The sequence below is a fragment of the Halichoeres trimaculatus genome, unplaced genomic scaffold (assembly GCF_033239565.1).
Source record: "Halichoeres trimaculatus isolate MK-OKI-2021-1 unplaced genomic scaffold, fHalTri1.1 fHalTri1_scaffold_23, whole genome shotgun sequence".
NCBI lineage: Eukaryota > Metazoa > Chordata > Actinopteri > Labriformes > Labridae > Halichoeres > Halichoeres trimaculatus.
Genome location: NW_027437201.1, coordinates 22,410,307 through 22,428,934, shown reverse-complemented (window position 1 = coordinate 22,428,934; position 18,628 = coordinate 22,410,307). Strand labels below are relative to the sequence as shown.

General features: G+C 38.1%; 1 protein-coding gene and 1 long non-coding RNA gene across 2 annotated transcripts; both read left to right on the top strand.

Moving 5' to 3' along the window:
* Positions 1-6,162: 6,162 nt before the first annotated feature.
* LOC141785087 (putative phosphatase phospho1) lies at positions 6,163-18,037 on the top strand. Its single transcript, XM_074663212.1, has 2 exons — positions 6,163-6,288; positions 13,335-18,037. The coding sequence occupies exon 2, from the start codon at positions 13,371-13,373 to the stop codon at positions 14,148-14,150; it is 780 nt and encodes a 259-aa protein (XP_074519313.1). The 5' UTR covers positions 6,163-6,288; positions 13,335-13,370; the 3' UTR covers positions 14,151-18,037.
* LOC141785452 (uncharacterized) lies at positions 6,886-9,700 on the top strand. Its single transcript, XR_012597528.1, has 3 exons — positions 6,886-7,358; positions 8,858-8,979; positions 9,407-9,700. It is a non-coding gene; the product is annotated as an uncharacterized LOC141785452 (long non-coding RNA).
* Positions 18,038-18,628: the final 591 nt, after the last annotated feature.

The window sequence follows — 18,628 nt, the reverse complement described above, 5'->3', positions numbered from 1 at the left end:
GCCTTAATGCGGAAAAGTAGCCTCCTTCTTTTTTCTGGAAAAGTTTCATGTTACCCAAAATATTTCAACAATGTAATCATGAGCTGACAGTTTACACATGCAGACAGGGACATCTAGTGGTTGATTGAAAAACGTGCCTTTAAACTCAAACATCCGACACATTGTTGCCTAAACAGAGAAAATGTCCTGTGACCTGTTTTTTCCAAAGGAAGCAGAAAATAAGCTGACATCAGGCACCAAAAACTTCTTACTTCCACTTTTTTCACGTCATAAACGCAGCCACGTTCCTAGAAACGATCGTTTTTAATGAGTTCAAGCCAGAAAACAGCTCATGTTTACTAATGTATGAGTTAAAGATGATTTTAAACTGCGTCTCTTTAGTCTGAAATCTTAAAATGACAACATTAGGTCACATCGAGTTATTAAAATTCATCTGTAAACCCACGGTAATATCACGGCCTCTTTACATGTGTTAATAACTGAGTTCTGTTAATGAATCTGATTGTTTTTGAGTGTTGCTGCTTTGTTGATTGTGATATAAAATGCTGCCTTTTGTCATTTGTACACACACTTTATGCACACGTATGTTCTGTGTTCATGTTACGTGGCACTAACCTGTCTGTATTAAAGTGTTTTCACTGATGTCTCTGAGTTTCTGAGTTTGTGAAGACTCTTAGATACACTAAGTTTGCTTCTTTATAAATGAAGCTAAGGTTTTCACTCTTGCTAAGACATGCATGGACCAGCAGGGGTCCTCATTGAGTAACAACTCTGCAGGAACTTGAGCATCACACAGCTTGGTGCATGCAAGTTGAAGAAGGAAGGAGACGAAGATGACATGAGAAATTTGTCTTCAAGATGAAAGAATGACACCTGCTGTTTGCAAAAAGTATTGGAAACAGTTATGAAATATGATCCTGTCTTTCAAAAACATCTTTAATTTCTTTCATATTGGGTTTTAAAAATGTTTTTAAGCTTCTAAAAACAAACAGCAAGCCAACATGAGTAAAATTTGTCTTGGATTTAAGAAAAAAGAAAAAAAAAACCCAGATAAATATATAAGAAGAGTTGGGAGTCAGCATGTGGAGAATTAACATTAGTTTTGGCCTCATGTAGATAAAACTTAACTGACCTCAGTCCACGAGTTAACTGGGCCAATAAATCTGCTTTTCGAACCTTTTAAGACCCACAACTGCAATAAAAAATAGTGCAAGTATTTTTATTTCTTGCTTGATATCAATGTCACTTTATATCCCAAGTTTTAACAATATGTATTGACTTATCTCCTAATTTTTTACAGTAAATTAAATAAAAGATTAGATTAGATTAGATTAGATTAGATTAGATTAGATTAGATAGGAACTTTATTAATCCTTTGGGAGGGTTCCCTCAGGAAATTCAGATTCGAGCAGCAAGTAACACCGTAGTACAAAAAAAGATGTGCAGAAAAGATAAGAGTAGAAAGAAGATAAATAATAAAAAAAAAAAACACAGGTTCTATACAGCAAAATACAAAATAAATACAAACAATAGCAATAATAATAAAATACTGGCAATAATAATAATAATAATAGTGACAATATTAGTGATGATAATAATAATAATAATATCAATAACAATATCAATATCAATAATAATAATAATAACAATAATAGTAATGGTAGTTATAATAATAAAAATAGTTATAGCAGCATCAATGGGGACAGCAGCAGTTAAAGTGACAAAAAGAAAAGTGCAATAAACTTGAAAAAAAAAAATCACATTTTTTAAAATACAAAAATTACACAGCTGTATCCTTCAGACTTGTGAATGTGATAAAAGATTAGGAAATTTATTTGGACCCTGTGCACAATACAGTCAATTTTATGACCTGTAAAATAAAAGATAAATAACAGTGCAAGAATATGACGGCATTATCTATACATACTGTTTACAATAGTGAAATCAAATTGGTCATCCATAAAAAGTTAATTTAAAAATAAAAAAGAAAATCATTTTTTCTGAACTTCAGCACATGAACGACTTCAAATTCACAACGTGATGACGTCATTTTCAAAATAGGAAGTGCTGTGGTCTTCTTAATAAAGGTTTTTTAAACGTGAGCTTTATTGTGTATTTTTAGAGACTTATATGAAACAGCGTTAAACCGCGTTTCCACCAAGCAGTCCGGTTTGGATCAGTGCGGTTTGGTCAACCGTGCCCTCTCGTGGTAGACGGCGTGTAAACTGGATGCCGACAGCCGCATTAGCAACATATTAGCGTGACGCCATAGCAGCGCGACACAGTGTACCGCGCTAATAAATCCAACGAAGAAGAAAACGCGACACACTAAACAAAGAGCAACGATGGAAGACATCCAGCACTTCGTCTTCTCTATGACTGGCAAGTGGCTGTTTGATACAAAGGACAATCAAGCTTTGTTAAGAGAAGACTGTTTACCGCCAGGAGTAATGCAGCCGCTGTCACGCGGTAAGTAACGATTCTTTTGACCAATCAACGGTCTGCAGTGTTGTAGCTCCACCTTCCGGGATCGGATCGGTTTAGTCTGGCGCCCTACGGAAGGGTCACAATTAATTTATCTTTTTCATCCTTTATTCCACATTTCAATTAACATTGTAGGAAAAAGAACAAACTCACATGTCCATTCACATAAAATTAGCTTACATCTGAAACACAGCAAACTTTCAGAATAATTATGAAATTATAAAATAAAATTATAGAATAAAATGAAAACAGAATAAAACAGAATAAAATAAATGTCAATTAAAATAATAAAATGATAAATAAAAATGGGGGTTAATGATTAAACTAAGAAGTTTTAAGCACATCAACAATACACAGGATTATAATTGATAGATTAAGAGAATCTGACATGGTTTCATATAGATCATATAATGACTGGTTGTCTTCCAATAGTATCTTTAAGGATACTAAATAATTTTTAACTTCATTTTTAAAACAGGCTAAGGAGGGTTTGCTGTTTTTCCATTTATTTTTTATGTATATGGTACTTCCCCATAATAAAAATTATATTCACCATTTTAGATATATTCTTTGGCAGGCCATCCATATAAACCATCACCTGAAACTTGTTTAACAAAGAACTGTTATTCTCAATGTTTAACCAGTTATAGACATCTTTCCAAAAAAGCTGTGTGATCATACAAGAAAAGAACAGGTGTTCAATCGTTTCGTCTTCTGTCCCACAGAATACACAAGGATTTGCTTCAAACTTAAACCTTTTCCTCATCATTTCAGCAGCAGGATAGAAATGTTTATTATTTTAAACTGAACTTATTTTGCTTTCGGTAAAACTGGCCATTTAAGATAGTTACAGAATGTCTTCTTTATTGCTGTTTCATTATCTGTTATTTTTTACTTTTGTTGGTTTTGTAATATCATAAAATAGCTTCTCTTTTAACACATTTCCAAGAACTAGAAGGGTCACAAATGCCAAATGGGGACGTGGGACGGCTCTTTATTTGGGGGGTCTGTCCTAGGATTAGTCAGTGGAAACAAAAGAATGATTAATCTACCCAACCTGGTTTCAAATCCACTGCCAATCAAAGGTGAATATGCAAAACACATCACCCGCGCTACGCTGGGCACTAAAGGGTTAAATCCAACATCTCTAACTCCAACTCCTGCTCAGTCCAAGAATCCATAACGTCTGAGGAAATTCCCATGACCGTCTCATGACCTCAAATGGATGATGTGGGAGTGCAGAGAGCACTTGAAGTGTATTTCATCTGACGTCCTCTTACGAGTTTGTCCTTGAATTAATCTGTATTATGACAAAGGGCTGCATGACAAAGTGAGAGTGATTATAGCTGTTTGAGGTACTTGAGTTGAGAGTCCTTACAGCATCCATTAGACTGAAGACTGATGGAGAAAAGCTCTGTTTGAACATTTGATCCTGATTTTTTAAAGTGGCCCTCAGAAGAAAGATTAGGTTTATATCAAAGCCAACTAATATTATTGATTTAAACTTTTTTTTTAAAAATAAGAGGCTACAGCATGAGGCAGGATTAACTTGTTCTCTCAAAAAAGCAGATTACAGATCTGCATCAGCTGAAAGCCTGACATGCAAAGGTGAAAAGTTCATGTGCTGTATCAAACGGCAGCACTGCAAACCTCCAAAGTTCATGCTCCATCAGGTCAGACAACACAACAGCAGCAGTGCTAAGTTCACTATAATAAGTCCCAGTTAAATCTATCAGGTCTTGGTCTTTGTGTTATTGTCTGCACAGTAAGAGCAATCACATCCACACCTTGCACTTCAGTCAGCATTCTAAAAATAAAGTTAGAGATAGTTTTCTAAATGATCTTCTCTGCACGTTACAGAAGGACATATGGACTTCAGTATATCTATAGCAGGGCAGTGACTGAGGAGATAATATTTAGCCAATCTTTCCTGTTTTGTCTCCATAAGGAACTTAACTTGGAGCATTTATCTCGCTCTTACCTAACTGAGAGTTCATCCAGCTGTCTTGGGAAATAAGTAAACGTCCTTTGTTTAACCCTCAGCTGTCTGCAGAGTTGACAGTCTTGTACTTGTTGCTGCAGCTGACTCAGGAATGCTCCCATTTATTTTTAGATGGACGTTTCCAGCACACACTCAAGTGATGACTTCTGTGTTTCAGATGTGTTGTCTCTAAAAGAGTGCAGCAGCTGTTTGGTTATCAGTTTATATGTAGACTGGTGTTACCATTGCCGCACAAGCATGAGTTAAATAAAATAATGCAGTGTTATTAAACCAGTGTTTTGTGACTTAGTTAAATGACAGGTTTTCAGTTTGGGAGAGGCCTTACTACAATGTGCAAAACGTGTTATGGAGATAGGTGTGGCTCGTTACATCAGATGTCTATAACGAAATTCAAGTGCATTTGTATTTTATTGAACGTGAACTCTAGAGCCACAAATATAACTTCCTGACTCAGACAGGTTTTGCTACACAAGTAGAAAATATTCTATAAATTAAATAAAGTATAACTATTGAGCTCTTTAAAAGATTTCATATATTAAATTTATTTATGTATTTATTTAGTTTACTGGCCACTTTTAAGAAAATTTCAGGTAGGTATTATCTGTTAAATTAAATTAGCAAAGTATAACTAGTGAGCCCTTTAAAAGACTATATATATATCATATTTATTTATTTATTTATTTATTTATTTATTTCGTTAAGTGGCCATTTTTAAGAAGATTTCAGGTGGGTATTAGAGAAAAAAATGTAACTAAATATTTACATAAATAAGAATAAATAGATAAATAGGTTGTATGAAGACTTTCCTTAAAATTATGCAGATTACTGCATTATAATGATCAATCTTGTGGCTGGTATGTTTGAATGTTCTAACCATAGGACAAAATATTACTTAATTGAAATATCTTTTTTTATTCATTTATTTTATTTCATTTTATTTTATTTATTTATTTATCTATTTTTTTTTTTTCGATGGGCTGAGACAAATTATCTGTGCCATTGCAGAGAGCTTGATTTCCCATAAGTTCCTCGAACTTCCTTTGAAAGATCGATGCTCTTGTGGCTTTTATTTTGAAAGGCTTCGGCGGATGTTCTTACCATAGGACAAAATATTACTTAATAAAAAAATCCATACTTTTTATTTATAAATTATTATTATAATTATGATTATTATTATTAGAACTGAATTTTTATTTTATTTTGTTTTGTTTTATTTTATTTTATTTTTTTTTTGATGGTCTGAGACAAATTATCTGTGCCATTTCAGAGAGCTTGATTTCCCATAAGTTCCTTGAACTTCCTTTGAAAGATTGATGCTCTTGTGGCTTTTATTTTGAAAGGCTTCGGCGGATGTTCTTACCATAGGACAAAATATTACTTAATAAAAAAATCCATACTTTTTATTTATAAATTATTATTATTATTATTATTATTATTATTATTATTATTGTTATTATTAGAACTGAATTTTTATTTTATTTTGTTTTGTTTTGATTATTTTATTTTGTTTTTTGTTTTTTTGATGGTCTGAGACAAATTATCTGTGCCATTTCAGAGAGTTTGATTTCCCATAAGTTCCTTGAACTTCCTTTGAAAGAACGATACTCTTGCGGCTTTTATTTTGAAAGTCCTCGGCGGATGTGTGATGTTTCCCGCTCACCAACTTGACGTCATGGCTTAAAAAGGGAATACCCTCTGTGCGGCTGTGGGAGTCTCCTTTAAAAAATCTTGCCGCGTCACTGGGATGCGGTCGCCGGAGCCGGGCACCTCGCCTACCATCCTCGCTGATGTCCCCGCCGCCGGTAGGCCTCCACTTTCCTCCTTCCTCTGCACTTTTAGCTTTTCCTCCTCTGTCGGTTGGTCTGTGTGAGATTTTTCATTCAGAATGTGCCTTTCTGTTCGCCCGGCTCGCTGTGACCGCAGACCCGGTCAGTCTAATGACTCCTGACTGAGCCGCAGCTTATGACTTTGAGTGGTAACCTCTGTGACACAGAAATAGCTCTGCGGGGTTATAATTAGAAAGCTTAGTTAGTAAATATATGACCCATTAATCACGAAGCTGAGGGGCTGCAGGCACGATCCCTGTCCCCGCGCTTCGGTGCAGCAGCCTGCAGGTTACAGACGTTATTTTAGAAGCACCGAGCAGCTGCTCTCATGTTATATAGCATTGTTATGAAGGTGACATTTCACCTAAAACACATTTTAACGTCTCGTTAGGAAAATCCCCTGCACATCCTGGAGGTGTTGTTCATATTTAGTCGTGTCTAGATCATGTGTTTGTGTTTAGGCCGAATTTATTCATTTACGTTAGGCTTCATTTAGCTAAAACTAGGCTAACGCACAAACCTGGGGTCTCCACTTGTAAGTTAGACACTGTGCATGGCTTGTTCCAGCCAAGGGGCAACATCCGGTTCGTAGAAATGAAGCCTATGCGGAAGTGCTAAAAGCCGCTGTTCGTCGAGACGCCGCTTGAGGCTGGCTGCAGAAAGACCGGAAGTTACATAGACCCCCAGCCAAAAAAACGGACTTTTACGGCATAAAAAAGCATATTTACAGCCTGGTTCAACAAACGGCTTGGGTCTGAAACGTTGACTTCACCATCGGCACACACTGTGAGGGGGGTGAATTTTTTTCTAACATTTTCCTTTTGATTATATCCACATTTATCGACTTTTACCATATTTGGATAGATGAGGGCGTGGTTGACTTGACTGACAAGCGAGCGTCTATTAGCTTTTTTGCTCGGAGGCTAGGTTACAGATCGTGTAGTTGAGCTTGAACTGTTTTCATCATGAATGAATCCAAAAGTATCATGCTGTGCCTTGGAATGTACTGACAGACCGTCCAAGAAGTCGGTGCTGCAGCTTTTCTGGTGAGTAATTCGTTTTCTATATTTTTTGTGTTACGTTATTAGCAGGTGTTAGCACGTATACCGGAGCCGAACCGGGCGGCTAGCAGCTCTACGCCTATGCCGTAGACTACTCACGGCCCACGGCTTATGAGTTGAGCTTGTCAGCCAGCTAACCCTGTGGCTTTGGATCGCTTTTAATTGCCGATCAAGTCACACATGCAGGCAGTGCTAATGGAAACCTATGATAGAAAAGCATACTGGCATGTGTTCGGATTTAAATGTAGAATAATTAATTTTTCGCGGTTGTTAAAATGTGAAGTGCAAAGCTACCGAGTGAGATAATTTCAAGTCCACCACATGATCATTAATCTGGTACTGTGGACGTCGATTTGTCCAACAAAAAAAATTATCAACGAAGAAAACGGTCCGACTGATCGATCAGAATATTTTAAATTCCTGAAAAGTATAATGCCATAATTCAATAGCTTTCATTAAAATAATCTGAGGATATATTGGTACGTGATTTACAGTCTATGAGGCAACGTTGTGTTTTTAATTACACTACAACAGCCTTGAAATACTTTGTGCTGCATTTGTTAAAACTAGGGAGAGGCCATAAGAGAGGCTCTTAAAAACAGAAACAGTATGTACAGATAGTGTGTGCTGTGTTCTTCGGCTATTATCTGTGCCTGTAGGTGAATCACAAGTTTCGTTCGACAGATAGACAGAGAGCTAAATAGATGACTGCAGTGAACTCCAAGTGGAATACATTGTGAAAGCAGGACATCTCACTACAATGAAGGGGACAATATCTATTCTCTGAGTACAGCTTAACCCTCAGGTGTGCAAAATATGAAAGCCAGTGCCTAGACTTTTTTCATTATCTTTAAAATTCTCCTTGGGCTTTGAAAAAATATGTTTTCATTGATTTTTTTTTCAAATATTTGATCTTTTCAACAAGTTACAGACGTGTTTATACCAGTGAAGTACATGTGTCTAAGTATTTAGTATAAAAGGGTATGAACTAAATGTATAAATGTTTTGGTTAATCAATGAATAATTATTTATTTCTATTATGCTATTCAAAACATTTTAACATATATGCACACATTTTCTTTAACTTTGTGCAATATATATTTCATCAAAATCAAATCCCATGCACTAAGAAGAATGGCATGATATAGACAGACTGATATGCAGTCCCACCATAAAAACCATTTCATTTTGAGGAAAATGACTTAAAATTGCTGCTGACTTCAGTGACTACTGTGCGCCAGTAGCAAGGTGCAACTGCATTACAAGATTCATGTCTAACACTGCATGTTGGAACCTCATCTCTTAACTCTCATGTGATTACAGTAGAATTTACAACACTATTTTGATTGCAGGAGAGATATCTTGAAATAAAATGAAGTCATTGTGAAACATCCAAAATACAAAATCTCAGCTGTAATTGTCAATAGACATGTGATTAAGGTCAGCTTGCCTGTATTTTGATGCACTTGTCAATTTTCTTCTAGATGATCCAGACAGGCTGAACCAGTGGGTGATCAACATGAGAAGAGGAAACTGGACTCCCAACGAGGCCTCTCGCTTGTGCAGTGAACACGTTGAAAGTTGTCACTTCAGAAGTGACTCCAGGGTACAGAGACCTTATTGGTGTAAACTGATTAAGTGATACCCAAAACTAAATTCTAACTTATACACACTATATTAAAACTAAGGCATAAATGAAGATGAGCATGTTTTATAGTGTAATTGTCAGTGTACAAATACTTATCAAACCAGTCATTTGTGGGGAGTTTTTTTGTCATAGAGAGGTAATGGAAGGGTAATTGCTTTTATACATAAAATCTCTGACATTTATTTTAGAAACATCTTTTTTTCAGATGAGAGTGATGAATGACGCATGATTCATAATTGAAACTAAGCCTCTAAGTGACTTGAATGCTCTGTTAGTAGTTGCAGCATTTTCAGTGTTGATGATATTAGTGACTGCAAAACTTTCTGAAGTTAATTTCCGTGATTTTACCTGTGCCCTACCCTGTGTGTCTGTGTTTAACCTCCAGTGCCTCCTTCAAGCTCCTGCCCTGCCGCCCTTCGTCCACACTGCCTAGCTCCCTCTGTTACATCCTCTGTGGATCTGGATCTCTGGACTTTGGATCAACATACATCTTGTGCAATAAAACCCTTAAACTGCTCTCCTTGATCCAATTGAAAGTGTTTAGGAAGGTAGTATTAGTATTTCCTTTTGGCTTGTTAAACTAATCATACTTTTTAGGTAAACTTGTGGGGGTTCAAGACTCAATGCTGACTGTTAGTAGATGTATTGACTTAATGGATAACTAATTAAAATTCTGTTGTAATCAGGGATATTTGCTAACTAAAGACTTTTTCAAAACTCAATGGGCCTCCTTCATTTTTCTTAAAATCATCTCATGCATTGCTGTCACTGTATGAGAAATGTATAGTTAGTGTTGTAATGTGATAGTAAGAAGTGTTGTTTGGACCCAAGCCCAGCTCAAAAAAGGCCAGAAATGTCTTTGGGTGAAAGAAACTTAAACGGATAAAATTTCAAAACAAGGCAACAGTACTGTAAGGGAAAAGGGAAAGTTTTTGTACAGTCTGGTTTAAATACAGGTCTGACCGCAGATGAGCTGCAACTGGGTCCTCAGGTGCGCTGTGTTACCTGATGTACAGGTGAGTATGTCCAAAACGGTGGTGAGTGGGGAAAAATACTGCGGCCAAGTGGCAGAACTGTGAAAGTGTTGCTTTCTCTTGCTGTCATTAGTAAACACAAAGTGATTCAAACATAACAATAATTTATTCAGCGCAAACATATTTTTAAACTGTTGTAACAAGAAACAAAACTGTACAGACTAACACAAACTTTAAAAAAATTACTTCAACACACTGGCTTGGAAACAAAAAGTCTTAAAAATGAAGTCCATGTATATGCGCTAAAAGTGTCACTTCTTTAAAAGTCTGGTTAAGACTGACTGCAGACTGGAACCCAGCACACAAGCTGTCAGTGAGAGTCTCACGAAGCCTGCCAGTTAGGTCTGCAATCCATACTGTGTCAGGAACAGATACAGACACGAACATGAAATAGTTTTGGAAAGATGAAAAAGCACAGAAAAAAAACTGTTATGGCTTTGGATTCTTTTAAAATTTAACCTGAAACTCAACATTTGAAATGAAAGTGATGGACTATCAAATAAAAAGTTCCCGAAGACCAGCTTCAAAGGCAGAGACAGTTCACTGTGTTCTTAAGACACTGTGCTAATGTATTTAAAAAAATACATAATTTCCCCTAGGTGTGAAATAACTCCATCCCTCAAAAATAGTCCAGAGCCGTCATGTCTAATGTGAGGGTGCTCAAGAAGCACACCACTATTTATACATTTTCTGCTCTTTTCCATCTTTGCTGAAATTTTAACTTTCCACTGGCATCTCTGGGTGATGCCAGACAAAATTCTTTTCATGTCTGGGTGCTGGACACGGAGCTGCTGGAGGTCATCTTTCATCCCAGGTTGCTGCAGGTGCCACAGGTGGTTCAAAATCCACAGGGATGGTGTTTGGAGGGCAGGCAGCCATGGCTTGTTCCTTAGGTGTATAAGGGAAAGTAAAAATATATATGTTAAGAAAGAGATTTTTTTAACTGTCATGTCGAAGTAATTACATACTTTTTGCTATTTGAGTACCAGTTTTACACAGTCTTTGGACTCCTTTGTGGCAAAACCACAACAGCATAATATTAAATGCATTGCAGTATGATGTACTTCCTTATTTAGTCTCATAACTTTCATCTTATTACATATTATGCTCCCCTGACAAACTTTTAAAAAGAGCAAGCACAAGCACCGTATAATTACAAATACTTCTCTTACAAAACCTAAACTTTATGTAATTATCATCCAGTGGTACCCAAATCAAACACATATCAATGTGATTATGAAATTTTGAATTTCTTTCATATTAACCATTTGATAAGTAATGTAGACACTGAATCATACTTTAAAATAGTAATCTAGTAATTTTTCAAGCTAGGAGTATGGTCAGGATAAGTATATGGTCAGGATAACATCTAATTACTGTCATCAATTTTTACTATACGTGTACACTAGAAAATAACTTGCATGTTTAAATAATAAAATTGTATACTGACATACAAGATGACAGTTTCTCACAACTTTTCTAAAGTTTTGGCTCAACTTACCTCAAAAAGTGCGATCGAAGGGTGCGGAGGTTCGGAGACGTAGGGGATTGCCGTTCAGTAGCCAGTTAGCTTACGTTAGCTCCGCTAACTAGCATTTAGCGTAGCTTAGCCGTAGCGTCGAACTAAATGGGCGCGGTTTCATCGCCCAACCACAATTCAGCCCGCCCAGACTCCGCCTCTGAACCGGAGCCTGGCTCCACCGGAAGGCTGCATTTCCATGATGGCCGCAGCCACGGATTGGCTTCAAAATCGTGTCTCAGAACGCACGGGTGACGTCAGCGACGCTTCGTCCATTTTTTTTACAGTCTATGGTTCCAGCTCGTTACCTGCTAAAAAGGTTGTGGAGCAGGGTGTGTAATGGCATGTGGCTGCTTTTTAGTTTCCTGCTAATGACAGAAAACAACACAAACTAACTGATATCTCCACCTGAGTCAGTGGAAGCACCAACACTTTGCATAATCAAGACTATTAGTGAAAAAAAAAAACACTTTTGTATTTACAGTAGCTGCTCACAGGGGTGTGTCCAAAAGAATACCAAAGGGTGCCACAGCCCTTGCTTATTATTTTAACACAATCAAAATGAAGATTATGCATGCTTGGTTTAACTTTTTTGACCTTTTAATTTTTACTTTCAATATTTATTTTTGTTTGAAGCCTTAAAGAAGTGAGATTGGATGACTCTGAGTGATTATAGAATAGAACAGAATAGAATATTCTTAAAAATAAAAACAGAATAATAAAATAGAACACAAAATTAGAAATTTAAAGAAATACAGAAAAGTATGAAAATATTACTACTCACACAAGAATAATATAATATGTATAGTGTATAATACTTGTTTGATAGCGAAATGTAATGTATAGCAAAATAAATGCTGTTCATTATTTTTCATGTTTGACATGCTGTGTTAAAAAAATATATATAAATATGTATATAAAAGGCTCAGTTAGTAAGAGATTGGACTACTCAAGTTGAGTTTTCAGTCTTATGAAATAGGAAGAAGCGGGTAAACCTGCGTTAGCACGGGCTAGCTAAAAAAAACTGTGTAGCACTGCAGTCAGTGTTGACCTATCAATCTCTTGTTTTCGAGGAATTTTTTTACCCCAAATTTCAGATTTGTTGTGCATAAAGAAACAGCCGTAAATCTTCTGTAACCTGGTGTAGAAGAAGCAAAATTATGAAGCAGCAACATTAAAATCAAAGCCTCTTAGAAGCGTCCCATGCTAACTGTGCTGAAGACCTGTTAGTTCCACTTATGGTAAAGGTATGCTGTGATGTAACCTCCCTGTATACACTTAAGATAAAGCACATGTCGACAACAGTGGACACTTTGTGCCATGTTAATATCAGCTGTGTAAATGTGGAGTTGGCCCAGGTTCATGGTGTAGCATACATGGATAAATGAGTGTGTGTCTAAGTGTTTCCTGAATCCTGAAGGGATGAAGAAATGTCTGCGTGGCTTTGAGATGACAAAGACTGTGAGAGGCAGACTGTGTATACATTTACTGGAAATTAACTTCAGTTGTTTGTTATGTCTTTGCCTAAGTGTGATTAACATCCTGTTTACTTTGGCATTCAGATAAACCCCTCCTTTCCTCTTGTAAACATGTCCCCTACAGCTAAACGCCCAATTATGAGTACTTATGCATTTAGATGTTTCTGCAGCTCTGCAGTTCATCAAGCCCTGCACACAGCAGGAAGTCAAACCGTGAGGTATTTTTAGATATTTCTGTCGCTCTTCAAAGAAAACTAAAATAAATGTTTCTTCATTTCTCAGTGACAATCCACACACCTTTTATCCCTCACACCAAAGATGTCAGCCCAGTCAAACTCAGCCCTCGCAGCGTCACAGGAACAGCGCTTTCTGGTGTTGTTTGACTTCGATGAGACCATCATCAACGAGAGCAGCGATGACGCTGTGGTGCGGGCGCTACCGGACCAAAAACTGCCCGACTGGCTGAAGAACAGCTACAGGGAGGGCCACTACAACGAGCACATGCAGAAGGTGTTGGCGTACATGTCGGAGCAGGGCGTGTCAAAGGACGCCATCCACGCAGCGTTGGTGAAGATCCCGCCCACACCGGGCCTCCTGACCCTCCTCCAGTACCTGCGGAGCCACCAGCAGGACTTCGAGCTGGTGGTGGTCTCTGACGCTAACATGTACTTCATCGAGACGTGGTTGGAGCAGGCCGGGGTGCGCGGCCTTTTCACACAGATTTTCACAAACCCTGCATGTTTCGACGCCACCGGCCGCCTGGTGCTGTCCCCCTTCCACTCCCACTCCTGCTCCGGCTGTCCTGATAACATGTGCAAGCAGGTGATCCTTCGGGAGTATCTGGCGAGACGGCAAAAGGAGCGCGGTGGTGCTGCTTTCCAGAGGGTGTTTTACATCGGGGACGGGGCCAATGATGTCTGTCCCTCTCTGGCTCTGGGGCCTCGGGACACGGCGTTCCCCAGGAGGGGCTTTCCCATGCACAGGCTGCTGCAGGAGATGCAGCAGTCCCAGGCAGCTAAGTTCAAGGCTAACATGGTTCCTTGGGTCAGCGGGGAGGACATCGTGGACTGCCTGAAGAAAATAATGGAGGAGAGATGAGACCAGTGGGTTTTAACGAGTGTGTGTGTGCAGTGGGTTTGTTTGGGTGGATGAAAGAGGGGAATATATCATATGTGCACCAACCCCAGTCCTGAAAAACAGCAGGACATGCATGATTTTACCCACTTTGTTGACCCTTTAAAGACAGCGTTCATCCTTTTACTTAAAAAAAAAACTTCAAAACTTTTAGGAGAAGCTGTTCAGAAAGTCGATGCCACTGTGAAATCTGTACGACAAACATCCAGCTGGAGTAAGCAGTGGTGCAGCGTAGCATGAGATGAAGTCATAACAAGCAGAAGTTTAGATTAGATTAGCATAAAACTGACACAAAAGCAATCTAGCTAAGTAATTAAGTTTAAAAGCATCAAAGTTTGACGATCAACATTCTTTATCTGTAGGAAACGAAAAGTTGTGACTGTTGTTGAGCTAGAGTGTAACCTCCTACAGAAGTGGGACCTTTTGCTTTTACAACTCAATTTTTAAACGTGTCAATATGGAGTTTGTATTGGAGCAAAATTATTTGTGTGTGCATGTAAATGCATTCACAAATATGTAAACTGATCCACAAATGTGTAGAATATTTACAGATGAGCTAAAGAGGGCGAGGAATGCACAGCAGCTGAGGCATGGTGCTACAGTGCTCAGTAGAGACTGTGAGGGATTCTGGGAGAATCTAAGTGGAGCCGAGTGACAAAAACAATAATCATCTTTTTCTTTCGAGAGTCTAATCACTTCTTGATTCTACCTCCAGACATATTTTACAATCCCCGAAAAAAAACACCCAAGAACGGCAGCTGTCAGTCATCGTTAAATGTGACGTGAAGCCTCGTTTTTAACCTCGTATAACCAATGAAAACAAAACTCTTCAGAAAAAAGAGGACTTTAAGGTCCCATATTCTGCTCCTTTTCTGCAGTTTAATCTGGATCATTGATGTCTTCATGAAATGGTAGTAACATGTTTTGGTCCAAAAAGCCAATAAATCAAGCACAGCAGCATTGTTTCCAGGCTCTCATAGCCCCTCTGTTCAGAACGCTCTGATTTAGTGGGCGTGGCCTTCATATGTAAATTAGCCACCACTGATACCGCCCCGCTCTTCCACGTCACTGAGAGCGGCGCCACGAGCTCCGAGTGCACATTGTTTAGAAAACAGAGAAGCTCGTTTACCGTAACATTACAGGCTAAAACAACAGGCTAACCGCAGCTAAAGTTAGCATCCTGAAGCTAACACAGAGACAGGGGGGACACTGAGGAAAAGCTCTTCCATCTGCTCCACAGCACACAGCATTTAAAATACTCACATTTCCAGGGTCCCAGGTTTGTTGGAGGATGGTTGGTAATGCGCCTGGATTCAGGACCAGTCTATTGGCTAGCCCTCTGTTGGACTGTCCAAAGTTGGAAAAGCAGTCGGCCGTGAAGTGACTAGCACACACATGCACAGTTTTACTGAGTGTAGCTGGAACATTTCCTGATAAATGAACTCTAGACACTTAGTCTGTCTTCTTCTGAGATGGGAAGCTTGAGCATGGAACTATGTGGCTGTTTACAGCCAAAAACAGAGCAGTGATGGCTCTTCAACTTAGGCATTCTGATGTCGGCAGATCCCCAAAATCCAAACAGATCGTTTTAGGTCAGGATTTTACATTCACAAGCTCTACTAAGTACAGGTTTGGTCATTAAATATCACATTTTGTGGACTGGGAGGAAAGACAAAGACCCACAAATTTCACTAAAAGACTTAATAAAGTGATTTTTGCAGAATATGGGACCTTTAAATACAAGACAGCCAAATAACATCTTCAAATCACAACAATCAGACGTGAGAAACATTTCTACCAGGTGTATTAATTTTTTAAAGTTTGACCACAGCCCATCTGGAATGACTGGGGAGATGGAATTTTTGACCTATACTGCAGCCAGCCACCAGGGGGAGCAGTTTTTGTTGCCTCCTTTCGAGCTGAGCAAGATGACGTCCATTTGTTTTAAGTCTATGTGCTACAGTAATAGGCTGCACCTGCAAGACTGAGCTCAGGCCAAACTAACCCTCTTCTTAAGGACATGTTTTTCTAAAGCTAACAAACTGATGATTTTTGCGTATTTTCAGGTCTTGTAGAAAAAAACACAGACTTTTTAGTTATTTAAGACTAGATATTTATTATTTATTTGCAATTCAGTCATTTGTGGATCAGTTGATGTGTTTGTGGAAGCAGTTACACACACACAAATAACTTTGCTACAGCAATCACTCTATATTTTAAGAACAAAAAAGACAAACGAGAAGATTTAAGTGTTTGAAAATCTTAAAGGACAAAGATACCTCTTAGCATATTCATGTTATTGTTCAGAACGTGGATTAGCGTTAGCATGTTAGGAATATATCAGCATCTTTCCCTAAACTTTGCATCGTAGTTGATATTCACTGTTGATCTGTCACTATGAGTAGGCTTCAGTGCATTAGCATTACGCTAACAATGAACAAAGATGGAGGCATGCACTGCAGCACTGTTGATGCACTTATTTCAAAAAGCTGAAGATCTTGACCAAAGTTGACGAATCAAACAGAAGCGGCATTAAACGAACAGAGACTTCCTTTCACAAACACCTCAACGCGGCGATCAAAGCCTCGCTGATGGACACACGGGCAGGATCAGGTGATCCCGAGCTGCCTGCAACAAAAGACCACACATGTCGTGTCGGGTTGGGACAAGGACGGCGTAGACCGGGGATAAAGTAACAGACTCGTGCACATTACCTGAGCCCTCGCCTCCACCCACCTCCACCCACCTGTCACTGATACCTAACCATGATTACACAACTGTAATCTACACCAGCATGAGATCCAACGGGAGCGCTGGAGCCATACGGCCACACTTTGGCCCAAAGGAAACGATGATAAAAACTGAACCAGTCACAGATTTTAACCTCTGGATGATGTGTTTGTTAGCTAGAAATCTTTTTACTACTAATCTGAAATTTTACAGTCAGAACAACAAGTATTGGACAGTGTTTACTTTGAATAATCTGCTCATGTCTGTAGGAATGTAAACTCATACACTACACTGAAATATGTGAATTATGATGGTATTATTTTTGGAATATTTGCATTAACTCAACATTTAACCTCATTTTGCCTCGACATGTAAACGACAGGCACTGGAAAACACGTTTAAAAAGAACACGTGTGTTCATGAACATGGTTTACAGGAACAGTCATCTTTTTTTAAAGTCAGGAACTCATAAAACATCACATACGTTTTTTAATTTATAATTAATTAACATAGGCAATAGGTTGATGTGGATGAGTGTAGCTACATGAGCATTAATTTTGTATTTTAAATACTTCATGCATCTCGTACGAGTCATTACATAAACACACAAAGGTCTGGTGCTGATGATAGCCGTAAAACCGATGAGTACGATGTATTTCTAGTCATGAGAAACTCACAGCCTTAATAAAACAACATTACACTGTAAAAAAAAAAGTGCTGGAAATTTCCTTTACCAGTGTTTTAATTTCTCAGGGAGACAAAATGAAAAAAGTCTGAACAAACTAACATAACGTGTATTTATCTCTAGTATATAAATATAATATTTATAGTTCTGAGTGAAAAGTATGGATCTTTATGAGCTAATAAAACAAAGTTTGATGCTAAAATGATATAAGAATTAAAACTGGTTGGTTGGAAAAGTCACGTGAGCTTTACCCTCTCTAACGTTAGACTTTGGAGTTCTTTATTTTGCTTTTCCTGTGTGTGTGAACCTGTAAAACTTCTATGGAGTTTTGTGCAATAACAGATAATGTTACTTGATATATAATCCAGATTACAGATTTAATTTAAAGAATAAACTTGACTTTTTCAGGGTTGAGAGCTGACAATAAATCACCTTACTGAAGTGTTTTTAATATAACTTTGAAAAGATGTTATGCTTCACAACAACAAACGAATAAAATGATGTGTTGTTGCTCAGTGATGAAGACTTTTGTCCTTTTTTATTGTCATTAAAAATGAATTAATTAGTGTAATACATCAGTGTAAAAGGAATAGAAAGCCATAATTTGATTGATCTGTTTCTTTTATTTGTTTCAATCAGTGCTCATCGTAATTGCACATATAAGCCCCGTTTACACAGTGTTTCACCCTAAAATGCAAAAACACAAAGAAAAAAATCTGTTTACACAGAAATGCTGTAGTAAGCATGCCAGGCCTGTAGGTGGCGCTATGCTTTTGGTAGATCTCCATCATAGACTGTATAAAAAAAGGACGTAGTCTCCCTGACGTCACCCATCTGTTTCTGAAATGGAAAACGAAGCAGATCGGCTATCGCGGCCATATTGGTAGTGGCAAGGGTTTCATGTACAGCTACAGGGCGCCTGTTAGTCACATGACCCTGAGCTGTGCCTCTGATTGACCGAGCTCGCGATCTTAATATCCTCTGAACCATTGAGTTAGAAAAAAACAGTACAGTACAGTACAGTACA

Coding starts and splice junctions, on each gene's coding strand:
- LOC141785087 (XM_074663212.1), top strand. CDS start 13,371: ATGTCAGCCCAGTCAAACTCAGCCCTCGCAGCGTCACAGGAACAGCGC.